General features: G+C 45.8%; 1 protein-coding gene across 1 annotated transcript in view; it reads right to left on the bottom strand.

Moving 5' to 3' along the window:
* Nucleotides 1-13078, bottom strand: part of LOC138498272 (histamine H3 receptor-like) — a 412215-nt gene that overhangs the window by 86339 nt on the left and 312798 nt on the right. Inside the window, exon 2 of the mRNA XM_069622111.1 lies at nt 7580-7746. Coding sequence (XP_069478212.1) covers nt 7580-7746 — 167 coding nt within the window. The remainder of the gene's footprint in view (nt 1-7579; nt 7747-13078) is intronic.

Genomic DNA, 13078 nt, shown 5'->3' with positions numbered 1-13078 from the left:
GAAGAGCTTCACTCTCATCTTCTTCCTCGGATGATGCTAGAAGCAACGCTCCTACATCAGGTCTTGAGACATACGCTTTGAGTCGGTTGGTGTGGAAGACTGTCGGAGCCTCCTTGGGATTGCCCAAGTCCACCAGATAGTTGACCTCTCTGAGTTTACCCACAACTCTGAAGGGTCCCATCCATTTGTCTTGCAAGGCCCTCTGCCTTGTTGGGATCATAATGAGAACGAGCTGGTCTTGAGCGAACTCAACCATGTTAGCCTTTTGATCATGCCAGTGCTTGACCAATGACTTACGCTTAAGGGGTTCCTCTAAAGCACCTATCATGCTCTTCATGGTTCGGTTGAACCGTTCTACCAACCCATTGGTTTGTGGGTGGTACGCCGTTGAGAACTTGTAAGTAACTCCACAGGTTTTCCACATGGCTTTCATGTAGCGGGACATAAAGTTTGACCCTCATAAGTGTTCACTTTGTGACCCTTAATCCATCCCTCTAAGTTTTTCAACCCTTCACTCACCCAGGTAGCCCAAGGGGTACCATCATGCTTTTTGAAGGTTCTAAACCTCTTAAGATACTGCGAAGGGGTCTTCCCGAATCTAGCTATCAAAGCTAGTTTCACACTTTCGTAATCCTTCTTATCTGCCTCCCCCAACTCCATTACCACATCAGTCGCAACAGGGGGGAGCCTAGAGAACAACCATGGAAGTAAATCATTCCCGGTGATGTCCTGGAGCCCATGATTGTACTCAAACAGTTTTAACCAATCCAAAACATCCAATCTCGGTTCATACATACCCACTAATTCCTTCGGCATCCGGGGTCTTTTGGGACTGGAGCTTCTAGAGGAACCAGAGGAGAGAGAAGCATTTTCCACAGACAACTTTTTCATCTCTAACTCTTGATTAAGTTCTATTTCTCTGAGTTTTAACTCAGCTTGCTTCTGCTCAGCCTCGGCATTCATCCGTCTGAACTCGAGCTCTTGGTTTCTTTCAGATTGAGCCAAGAACCGTTTGTATTCTAATTCGAGCTTCATTTTTTCAAGTTCAAAATAAGCAGGGTTACATGTGGGACCTGGTATTGGCCCCGTAGGTACAGTAGGTAAGGCAGACAGAGGCTCAGAGTGGCTAACTTCATTAGGTTCACTTTCCTCTTCTGACTCATTATCAACACTTTGATTTAGATCAATACCATTACTGTTTTCGACCTTCGCTGGAGACGTTGGTTCCTCTGAACCAGTACCCAGACTTTGGTTTTCCAGCAATCTCGCTATCAGTTCTACTTTCTTGCCTTTTACAGAAAGATTCTCTTGTCTACAGAGGGCTCGTAAACTCTCAGTATTTTCACCCACAATGATTCTTGACTGTAAACTTCCATAGTACATAGGTTTTTGAAAGTTGCTTTTAGTGCTAAGCTTTGTGGTTAGTTATCCTAAAGTGTTGAAAAGCACTCTAAACTGTATACTCAAAACAAATCCCACCGCTGTACACCAGTGTTAGGCGGAAACCTGTGCAGTTCCCTCTGGGACCACTGCAAAAGATTTAGGACTACAGGTGTTTGGCAGTAAACCCACTTGGTAGCAGTCTGTACCACACAGATTCACTTGGTAGATGTGGCTGAGCAGTCAGACTTCCCTCAAGAAGAGTTAGGCAGTATGTGGAGTATACACAATAGGGTAATTTACACAGTAGGACAAGCAAACACGGAACAAGGCTTCGGTGTAAAGATATATAGTTATTTATTTATAAAAACACATCTATGGAAAACACTCTGGCACTACTACGGCAAACAACTTCAATCACAATTACTATAAGTAAATCAATCCCACTAACAATAGTTCGACAAGTCTAGGTTCAACGGCACCACTTATTTGCAGACAGAGGTGAATGCTTTAACCTAGATGGCACTCCAGTATTCGTTAGGACGGGAGAGAAAAGGCAGGGTATGAAATCAACTCAGTACCAACACTTTTACGAACAAATGCAAGGCAAGTAAGGCAGGGTCTACTGTCGATCGCAAAGTTCAGAGGCCAGGCCCACTCGGAGAGAGGCAAGGCGATATGTCCCAAAAAGTATCACAGTGGAAATGCACTTCGAGTCTTTGTCGCAAATTGTTATAGAAAGATTGGACCAGTTCAGAACAGAAAGTTAAGAAGGCTTGGAGGCGACCCAATGGAGAGGCGAGGATTCAGACACCTCAAGCTAACTGTCACAAGGAAAGCCAGGCCGACACGGTACCTTGTTTGTGGAGAGACAGCTCCGGCGGGGGCAGTTGTTCCTGGTGGTGGATGCACGTCGGGGCTTTGCCAAGAGAAGAGATGATCTCGTCGTCGAAGGAAAGTTGAAGATCGTTGCACCACCAGGGAAGAGGCCAGCCGCGGAGTGCTCCTTCACAATGCACCACCTTTTGGTCGCGGTACAGGGGTTAGTGGCTATCCAGTTGCCGGGGTGCTCTGCAAGGGCAATTCGACCACTGCGTCCTGGAACGAAGAAAAAGCAAAGGGGACTGGTTGTTCCCACCAGTCAGGGGAAGAGACTCTCCGGCGGGGAGATCTCCTCTGTCGTCGGGAAGTGGTGAGTCGGTTCAGCAGGGCTCCACCGGAGGTGTCGTCGTTGCAGGTTGGCTCAGCTTTACCCTTGTCGGATTCTTAGGTCCTGTGGCGACTTCTGAAGATCCAGTCCCAAAAGCCCTGCTTTTATGCAGAAAACCCCCATTCATTCAGCCTAGCTGTCAATCAAAACACGCTAAGTGGTGAGCGGGGTGGCTCACCACTTGGGCCAATCACACGAGAGTGCGACTTGAGTTGGCAAGTCAACTCAGTCCAGGGTGCCTAAACCCCCTCCCACACTCCCTGTGGTACCCAGACAGAATGGCACCACTTTGGAGCACTTCTGTGTTGAAGCCCGCCAAAAGTGGAACAAAGGGCTCAACCTTTGGTTTAGGAGTCATAGAGACGAACACAGACGCCATTTTAAAAATTGAGTTCTGGCAGAAAATACCAACCGATAGATTTATCTAAGATAAATAAACCGGTGGTATGTTAGAGATTAACGAGAAAAAGTATTAACCTCCAACAATGGGAAGAATCCCATAGGGTTATATTCGGGGTCGAATATAACAAGTAGTTTCCACTGCCACCAGCCAAAACTCAACGAGGGGGGATGGGACAGTGCCCCCTCGAATAACAGACCTAGGAGTAATTGAATTACCCCTACTAGTATGTCCATAATAGGATGGTTTGTACTAGTTCTGTTAGTAAATTTAGGTCTAGTAAAGCCAATGGTGACTTTACATGCCCGGGGAGACAGTAGTCAGTCCCTGGATATGGAGTCTAGGGTGGGAGGGTGCGTTTTAACACACATAGCAAAACATATGAGACCCTATGGAGTAAAAGACCCCATAGCCCATAGAACACATTGACATTCAAAGGAATTAACCACATTCATGTCCAAGAGTAGGAGAAAAAGTGTCTCACTCTTGGCAGGATGGAAAAAAACAAACTCCAGAAATCCAGCAAAGCTGCTGGGGGACTCAATAGGTTAGGAAATTCAGCCTAAACAGAGAATTCTCCCTAATACCGGGCACCGGACCGGTGCCGGTAATCCCATTGCGCCCTATTCCGAGGTCCCCCAACGGGACCCGTAAGGTACGTTTGGTCAGAACAAACGTACCTTACGTTTCCCGGTTAGGGGGACCAGGGTGCAAATAACGGCCTTGGCATGCGCTGGGCCATTATTTGCGCCCTCCCCATTCCCATTGAGCCCTATGGGGGCTCAAATGGGAATGGGGATTGCCATTTTCAATGGGGACTTACCGGTCCCACAAAGGTCGGAACCAGGGCGGACTCGGTATCGTTATTGGAAGCAGTCATGGTGCTAATAGCGCCATGACTACCTCCAATCTCGGAATGAGGCCCTATGACATAATGAGGTTGATAAATATCTGGAATACAGCTGGGGCATTCATCAAACCAAATAGCATCACTAGATATTCAAATTGTCAAAAGGGTGTCCTGAATGCTGTTTTACATTGGCCACCTTGATGAATCTGGATAAGATGGTAGACATCTTGGTGAACACGTTTTAAAAAGATTATAGAACTTTGCAAAGCCTCTAGAACATCGACTATGAGGGGCAAATGATACTTGTCTTTGATTGGGACCTGATTTAGGCCACAAAGGTTGAGCAATATACGCAACTTAATGGTATCCCTTTCTGGGATGAAAAAAGAGAGAAGCCCCTCTAGGTGACTTGGATTCTAGAATTAGACCATTGCATATATCAGTATCCAAAATTGTCCTTCAGGGCCTCTTTTTCAGGCAGTGACAAAATAAACATTCTTCTGAATGACAAAATCACATTAGGAAGCAAATCAATGGACCAGTCCTCTTGCCTATGCGCCAGCAGCTTCTTTTCCATAGAGTCAGAGAACAAGTCTATGAATTCTTTATATTTTTGTGGGACCTGACTCATGTGTGACAGGCATTTTTGAGTGTACCTTGAAGATTCTACTGGTGTCTCACCCTCCAAAATAATGGTGTCCAATGTTCACTGCTGCACGCAAATCTAAGACCCAAGAGCTAGGGTTCCAGCCCCCTAGTTAATAAAGGGATTGTGCCTCCGTAATAAAACAAGATCCAGGACAACCAGGAAATGGGTTGCTTTGATAAGAAAAAGTTCTTCAGTGTGATTTCCATTTTGAGCCATACTGTTTGCTCGACTATAATCCTAGAAGAAACTGACAGACCATCAATACCTTCCACAGCCAGAATCATGTTCTTGGAGCATCTAGGAATATATTGGGACTGAGCCCAGGTATCCCGTCCATGAATACATCAGCAGACCCGCAATCAATCAGGGCTAAGACCTGTAACTACTGCCCCTGTGTTAGAGAGAACGTAACCTGGAGTACTATCAATGATGGTTGAGAGTTGCCAGCAGCAGATTAGGGAACATTGTGGGTTGTGATATGCTCCAGTTTCCTTGTTCCCTCTAGGAACGGAAGACAGCATTTCCCTAGAGTGTGGTGATGCCACAGGGCACTCCTGAACCAAACAACTCTGGGAACTGCAGTACATGCAGAGACCTTGTGTCAAATGACAACATCCTTCTTCTGCCAATGGGCCTCTTGCTGACCCAACTTGCACCGGTTCAGGTTCCAGCTGAGGAGATGGTTGAGGAGATGTGTTTGACCCAGGTGGACTATGGTGGTATCTCAGAGAAGTGGCCTGTGCTTTGCATCTCCCACTTCATCTGTCTTGGAGACAGGAATCAATCTGGTGACTAAAGACACCTTGGCACCAAACGATCCAGGCCAGGGAACACGGGCCAACTCATCCTACAGATCAGAATGTATTCCTTTTCGGTAAAGCATAAAACAGGCTTCCTCAGGCCAACCTGTTTCTTTAGCCAGCTGTTTGACTTTTGTTGTGTAGCTGAGTATATCTTGAGTACCTTGTACAAAGTCAAGTAGATATTCCTATGTAGTATAATCCAGGTCAGGACGATCAAATATGGCCTCAAGGTCACCAATGAATCACCTGTAAGTATCCAGGAGCATATCTGCACTGGTTGCAAGAAGGTTAGCCCAGGATAAGGCGCTTCCAACCAAATGAGTGATAAAAAGGCATATTTGGCACGATCAGTGTTTTAAAGTAGGGGCACAAAGGTGAAATGTATTGTGCACATTTCCAAAATCTCCTTCAGTCTTTTTGGTGTTGCATCATACTTGTCTACGGTGACACCGAGCTGAGGAATTTCCCGGAGCATGACTTCACCTGTGAGTACCATCGTTGTTCGCAGCCTTCAGGCTCTGTGCCTGAGAGTCTTGCACTGCATGAACAAGCTCTTGCATTTGTTCTATGTTGGAGGATGCTTGGGGGCATCGCAAACTGTCAGGGTCTGGGTTCACCTCTGACCGGAAACAATGCTGAGATTCTGTGATGTGACTTGCCCGGCAATGTTGGTGCAGTTGGGACTCCTGCAGGTAGAGAAGATCCTCTCTGGGTATCACCCAGTATGCACAAGGAACTCCAAAAGCGGTAGTGCTCAGAGAGAACCTCTGATATTATTGGAAAGCACAATTAGGGGAAAACCCTCTCTTCCATATGGTGAACAGAATCAGGATGGATCCAAAAAGGTAAGAGGATTTATGGCGGGTAGACTCCACACCTAAGATGCAGAAACCTGAAGCAGCTGGAAGGGCGAACAAGCACACACAGAGGAAAAGAAGTAGGCAAGAACCAACGGGCAAGAATGAAGGATAGACAAGGGAAAAACATCAAGACAAAATTATACATTAGGGTTGCGACACAAGCCTCTGACATTCTTCTCCTCAGATATAACTGACCATGTGTGGAACCAAATGTGGAAAGATGTACTGCTGTCAATGCGTGGTGCCATCATGGAAGGGGCGCATAAGCAATTATATCTTCCAAACGCTACACTATCTAGGGTGTGGCACGTTATCATGCTAGTACGTGGAGAAGCCTCCACTGTCAACACAGCGACCAGCTACGACGGGGCATAGCACTAGTAAAAAATATAAAACTTTCCAAGGTAGAAGTTAGGAACAAATCATAGATCTGCTGTACGATCTGCTATCCCCCAGGCACCGTCTGCAACAGGTGGATGTATTTCTGGATGAGCAAGATGAGGCCCTGCAGCTACTACTAGAGGCTGCACGACTAGTTGTCCTGGAAAAAAGTGACTTACTGCATTGCAGTCACCCAGTGACCAGGACACGCATTGTATCAAGCATGGTGACATGTGGGGAGGCAGGGGCGTTGCTAGGGGGGGGTGGGCTAACGGGGCTATAGCCCCTGATCTTTTGGTTGTAGCCCCGAATAGAATCTCAGGAGCTACAGCCAAAAGACTAGCTAGCCCCCAGTCCCAACAGTTCCGACATCAGTTTAGCCCCAGGTCTTTTCCAGACCTAGCAACACCCCTGTGGGGAGGGATGAAAAGTCCTGTGGTTGAGGACAACTCACCCTCTTGAACCCATGATCCCATATGGTGGAAAACAATACCTCCTCATCACTTCCTCATGAGATATGCCAAATGGATGTCTTATGGTGGAGGATCCTCTCCTTCCCTCACCTTCTGTATCTAAGCATAATGGCCAGGGCCACAGTAGCAATCCTGGCCATTTTGAGACAGGCACATTTTCCAACATATTGATGCCATTTCGCCAGTGGTGTTTGCTCCTTTGTAGGTGTTGACTTTCATTCCCAAGGCACCTGATGGCATCTCTTTCCCCATTTTCAGAAAAGCGACGAGGCAATTAGGCAGAATACTCTTACATTTGTGATCACATATGATATTTTCGCTTGAGGATTTTGCACTATCAGGCTTCATGTGTGCACATGCATTTATCTATGCGTCCAGTTGCACATGGCCTGTTTCACTACTTGTGTATTCGATTATTAGATATTGACATCGCACAACATGCAGCTACAAACTCAGCTCAATCAAATAAAATGCTTTGTAAAACGTGCCCACGGAAAATATTGCTGCATTCATAAACATCTGCTTACTTACAAAATACTTAATATAATGTGACATACACACATCGGTACTTACAGCTTTAGTGACTGAGAGAAAGCGATCATAGCTGATGAGTAGAATAGCATACACGGATGACGTACACACAGAGGCATCTATAGCAGACCACGCTTTGCAGAAATGTCTCCCAAAAGACCACCTTCCAGTGTATAAATATGCAATATACCACGGCATTGAGAAGGAACCTAAAAAAAAAAGATAATTCATAAGGTAACATGTCCTTGAAATACATCTTAATACGTCTTTCAAACATTCTTTTTTTAAAGCCTGAACTTTGTTTGAGAGATTTTGGTCGAATTCGAACAATTACATATACAGACAGGTACAGGGTGATGTGGTGGTGGGGTGGGGGGGTTGTACTAAGGGGCCATGGTTGACTCCCCAGCAAACAAAGTGCAGATGTATTTGTATTTTGTATTGTGTTTATTTGTAAAGCGCACCAAGCACTGGGGCATCTGGGCGCATATCTTGCATATACATCTGTTACAGCATTACATAGAATTACATAGAGGAAATATACACATTGTAGTGTACATTACACGGGCCGCGGTAGCGGCCGTGTAGTTATGGTTAAGTTGCTAAACTTATTGGAAGAGCACTTTTTCGGCAGCTTATAACTCCGCTCCCCCTGGAGGAATCCTCACCAAACTTTGCAAAAAAAAAGTATATGGCCAGCTCTAATTTTTTGGTTTCATGCAGGGGGGAGCAAAGTTATACGGGGGGTCCAACATTTTTTATTTTTTTCCATATACTGAATAGGCAAAAACTTTGCGCATGGCTACAGCCCGAACGGCTAGACGGATTTGCACCAAATTTGAGACGAGAGCAGGAGCTTGGGTCAGAAAGCGTGCTTTTGTGTCTTTGGTGGAAATCCGACCAGTACTTTTGTTTCAAAGGACTGAAATGTACGCCCCAAAAAATGTGTGATATCTGGATCCGCTCAGCAGACCCATTTCCCTGTTCGCTCCGCGGACCGAAGTCTCATTGGCCTGCGGTATGCGGTGCTGTCGGTGAACATTAGACGCTGCCAGTGGTTGGCTGGAGGGAAGCGTGCTGTGTGTCAAAGGTTTTGGGAAAACGCTGCCATGGTATATCGGAGGACAGTGTTGTGTGTGTGCCAAGGCTGTAATGCATTGCGTTCATGGTTGGGCTTCTTGTATGTAACTGTGTGGCCACTAAAAGTACTCATATCTGCCTCCACTCCGGCATCCCTTTTCCCTGCTCACCACGCAGTGAAATATGTGATTGCCCTGCAGTGTACGGTGACGTGTTGTGCGTGAACAGTTTTTGATAACGCCGGCATGTTGTTTCCGAGGGCAGTGCAGTGGCAAACGGGCCTAGAAAACATAGTTTACGGCATCTGGTTGTGGGAAGAAGTGATGGACAAGGTGGGGGAGTGAGAAGTGCTGTAAGTGATATATCTCATCAGAAGAAGACGGTGGTTTGCCAGCAGTATCCATGCATACTACGCCAATTTGCAGTTATCTCAACAGGGATAAATCTTGTGTGGTCATTGCAGGCAGCCTTTGTTATGGCATGCCAGCTGCAGCGGCAATGTCTTTCTGTGATGAGTGGTGGCAGGCACATTTGCAGAAGGGTGGTGCATTCCACAAGACATGCACATTTAAAGATAGGGTGTACTATGGTGTGCTGTGTTTGGTAAGTCTATAGCCCCTTTAATGCATGGCTGCAGCCCTTGCACAGAAAAGTATGTCCACTGGTTGAAAAGGTATGTCGACTGGTTGAAAGTCAGTGCCACATTGTCACTTTGTGTGTGTGGTTTGGCTACATTGCACACATTGTTGGTTGCATCAGTTTGGTGATTGGTAGAACATCGTACAGTTGTCCGCGTATGGGTGGAGATGCTGCAGTGACCAGTCGTGTACTGTGGCCACTGGGTGCACTAATGCAATAGTGTAAATATGGAAGAGATTACGGTGCAAATGGTTTTTACATGTGCTTGCATAGTGTGGTTTGCACGGATTAGTAAGTGTTGAAGTGAATTTTGCAGTACTGCTTGTATGCACGCAGTACAGTGTGGAGAGCAGGACCAATGTTGCGTCAATTGTGTTGTTTGGTCGGCACTATTACAATGGTTTCTGATTGGAAGTGGGTAGTGGTGCCAAATCCTGTGGTATGTTTGTGCATTACAGTAAGTGGAACATGTATGCTTGCATTCCTGCTTTAGGGGGCAGCAGAGGTGGGGTAGAAGTGCTGGTGCCTATGTTGCCTTTCTGTATTGTGACATATGCCTACATGTTCACCTTTTGGTGGGTGTCGGCAAGGCCTAGACGATTGTGTGCATTGCTGAAGCTGTAGGCCATAGGCCATGAACCCAACAGGCTAGGCCTTCATCACAGCCAGCACAATGCAATGCAGTCACGAACTTGTCAGTATGCATGCATGTCAGGTTGGTGACTTCTATTCAATGGTTGTAGAGGACATTGTAGAGTTGGTAAAGCAGCAGAAGTGAACTGCTATGTGTACAATAGCATACAGTGCACATCATTGTCCCTGTTGCACAATAGGGAGCCACATGTCACCATTTGCGTTTGCTATTGTTAGGCCCTTAGAAGAAGATTGCTTTAGGAAGTGCTGTAAGTTATGGCAGCATGAAAGGACGTGCTCAGCAGCACACATGTAAAACATGGCCAATGCACACAGCATCCTACATACCGTTCACCACACCTGTACCCAAGAGCATAGGCCTTCTTCAGAGCCACTACAACATAATCCAGCCATGAAGTTGTCACTCTGCATGCATTTGAAGTTGGTGAATTTTACACAATGGTTGTGGGGGACATTGTAGACTTGGTACAGCAGCAGAAGTGAGCTGGTATGCGTACATTAGCAAACAGTGTACATCATTGCCCCTGTTGAACAAAAGGGAGCCACATGCCACCATGTGCATTTCCTATGGTTTGGCCCTTATAATCCCCTTGCTTTTGGGAGTGCTGTAAGATATTGCAGCATGAAAAGCTGTGCTCAGCAGCACACATGTAAACTATAGCTAACATACACAGGCTCCTACATAACGTTCAGCGCACCCAACGCAACATTATAAAGCCATGCGTGCAAATATGTGCCCAAGGTGAAAGCTGGCAGGCTGAATTGCAGCTAGGGAGTGCAGTGCACATGACATGAGCATTTAACCATAGCGTGCACGATGGTGTCTGCATGCATTTGAAGTTGGTGACTTTTACACAATTGTTGTGGAGGACATTTTAGACTTGGTAAAGCAGCAGAAGTGAGCTGGTATGCGTACATTAGCATACAGTGTACATCGTTGCCCTGTTGAACAATGGGAAGCTACATGCCACCATGTGCATTTCCTATGGTTTGGCCCTTATAATCCCCTAGCTTTTGGGAGTGGTGTAGGATATTGCAGCATGAAAGGCTGTGCTCAGCAGCATACATGTAAACTATGGCTAAAATACACGGCTCCCACATACCGTTCATTACACCCAACGCAACATTATGAAGCCATGCATGCAAATATGTGCCCACGGTGAAAGCTGGCAGGCTGAATTGCAGATGGGGAGTGCAGTGCACATGACATGAGCATTTAACCATAGCCTATACTATGGCCGGCTGAATTGAAGATGGGGAGCGCAGTGCACATGGCATGAGCATTTAAACATAGCGTGTACGATGGTGTCTCCGTGCATTTGAAGTTGGAGACTTTTACACAAATGTTGTGGAGGACATTTTACACTTGGTACAGCAGCAGATGTGAGCTGATATGCATACATTAGCATACAGTGTACATCATTGCCCCTATTGAACAATAGGGACCCTCATGCCACCATGTGGATTTCCTATGGTTTGGCCCTTATAACCCCCTTGCTTTTGGGAGCGCTGTAAGATATTGCAGCATGAAAAGTTATGCTCAGCAGCACACATGTAAACTATGGCTAACATACACGGGCTCCTACATTCCGTTCGGGCACACCCAATGCAACGATATGAAGCCATGTGTGCAAATATGTGCCTGGGGTGAAAGCTGGCAGGCTGAATTGCAGATGGGGAGTGCAGTGCACATGGCATGAGCATTTACCCATATCCTGTACTATGGTGTGTTGTCTGTGGGGAGGGCCTAGCACCTTGCATGCATGGCTGGAGTGGAAAGCGAAAAAAGGAGTCCTTCAGCTTTACTGTGCCGCGGCCCTCCTGGTACTTGGGGAAGCATATGTGCCACGTTCTGCGTTTCTCACCATGTTGGCCCATGGAAATGGGATTATGGCCTTTGTCCAATCAGGTGCTCAGGGAGTGCGTCACAGGCAATAGCACCAATAGGGAGAAGGATTCCCCTACTTCACTGGGGCACGACCCTCGCAGTGCTTGGGGAAAGGCTCATGCCATATTCTGCGCTTCTCACCATGGTGGCCAATGGAAATGGGACTGTGGGGAATATCCAATCAGGTGCGCATGGTGTGCGTCACAGGAAAGGGCAGCAATCATTCTTTCCATTAGTTTGTGTAGTGCGGTTGGCAAACATGACAAGATGCACAGTTTTCATCATGGGAGATGCCTTTGTGGAAGATCTGTTCGTGTATGCCCTCCAAGAAGGCTTTTGTGGCAATTTCAGCAACTGTACATGTTGTGGTTGTGCACTTTGTAGCCCTCTTTTTGGGTTCCTTGCCTTGTTCCCGTGTGTACTGTCAGCTTAAGAAGATGATGAAAGCAGTGCAGTGCATTTTTCCCACTGCCAAGGTGCTTTTCTCATGTATACCCCCGAGAATAGTGTGGAAGTATTCCAATGATTCCTGTCGCCAGCCAGAGGTTGGAAGGGTCTCATCAACAGAAGCATGTGTGACTTCTTGAGTTCTGCTGGCATGTTCTTCTATGAGAATGAGAACATTGGTACTCGATATATAAACCTTTTCAAAGGAAATGGAATCCATTTTTCAAACAGTAGCAATGACATTTTGTTTCACAATCTGCAGGCTACACTGAAGACCCTATTTTAAGAATGTGAGCTGACGTTGAAAACACGAAATTACTTTTTTTATTTTTTTTTATTTTGTATAGTTCTTTACAAACTTTTAAAATATGAATTAAACAAACACTGTTTTATGTATCATAAAGTCTATCACATTATGAAAAAAACAAGAGGTTAAAGGGGAAGAGAAATCAAGCACAAAGTTTCTATCACCATTCCATAGATAGTAAAACGATAGAAGGAAGAGCACACATCCATCAAGCTCCTCTTGTGGGCTCTGTTTTAAGTCTTGTCTTAAACAGTATCCTCATCATACCCCTTGTCAACTTTGCGATAGTCATATTCACATCTATGATGTGAGTCTTTCATTGTAGTTAGAAAAGTTAAAAGTAGAAGCTACTTCACCGAAATCATAGTCTCCAATTGTTCCAAAAAGAATATCAAGTCAAAGATCATGTCTTTATCTGATCCCACAATCATCAGTCTCCACCAGTCTTCTCCACTTAAGGTTGGTTTCTTTGCAATTATCTTACCCAAGTATGTTGTTCTTATATCTTGCAGCTTCCATATAGGAT

This window comes from Ambystoma mexicanum, chromosome 5q (assembly GCF_040938575.1).
Source record: "Ambystoma mexicanum isolate Mex_15411 chromosome 5q, UKY_AmexF1_1, whole genome shotgun sequence".
Lineage (NCBI taxonomy): Eukaryota > Metazoa > Chordata > Amphibia > Caudata > Ambystomatidae > Ambystoma > Ambystoma mexicanum.
The sequence above is the reverse complement of the archived record's forward strand: the minus strand, read 5'-3'. Positions and strand labels throughout refer to the sequence as shown.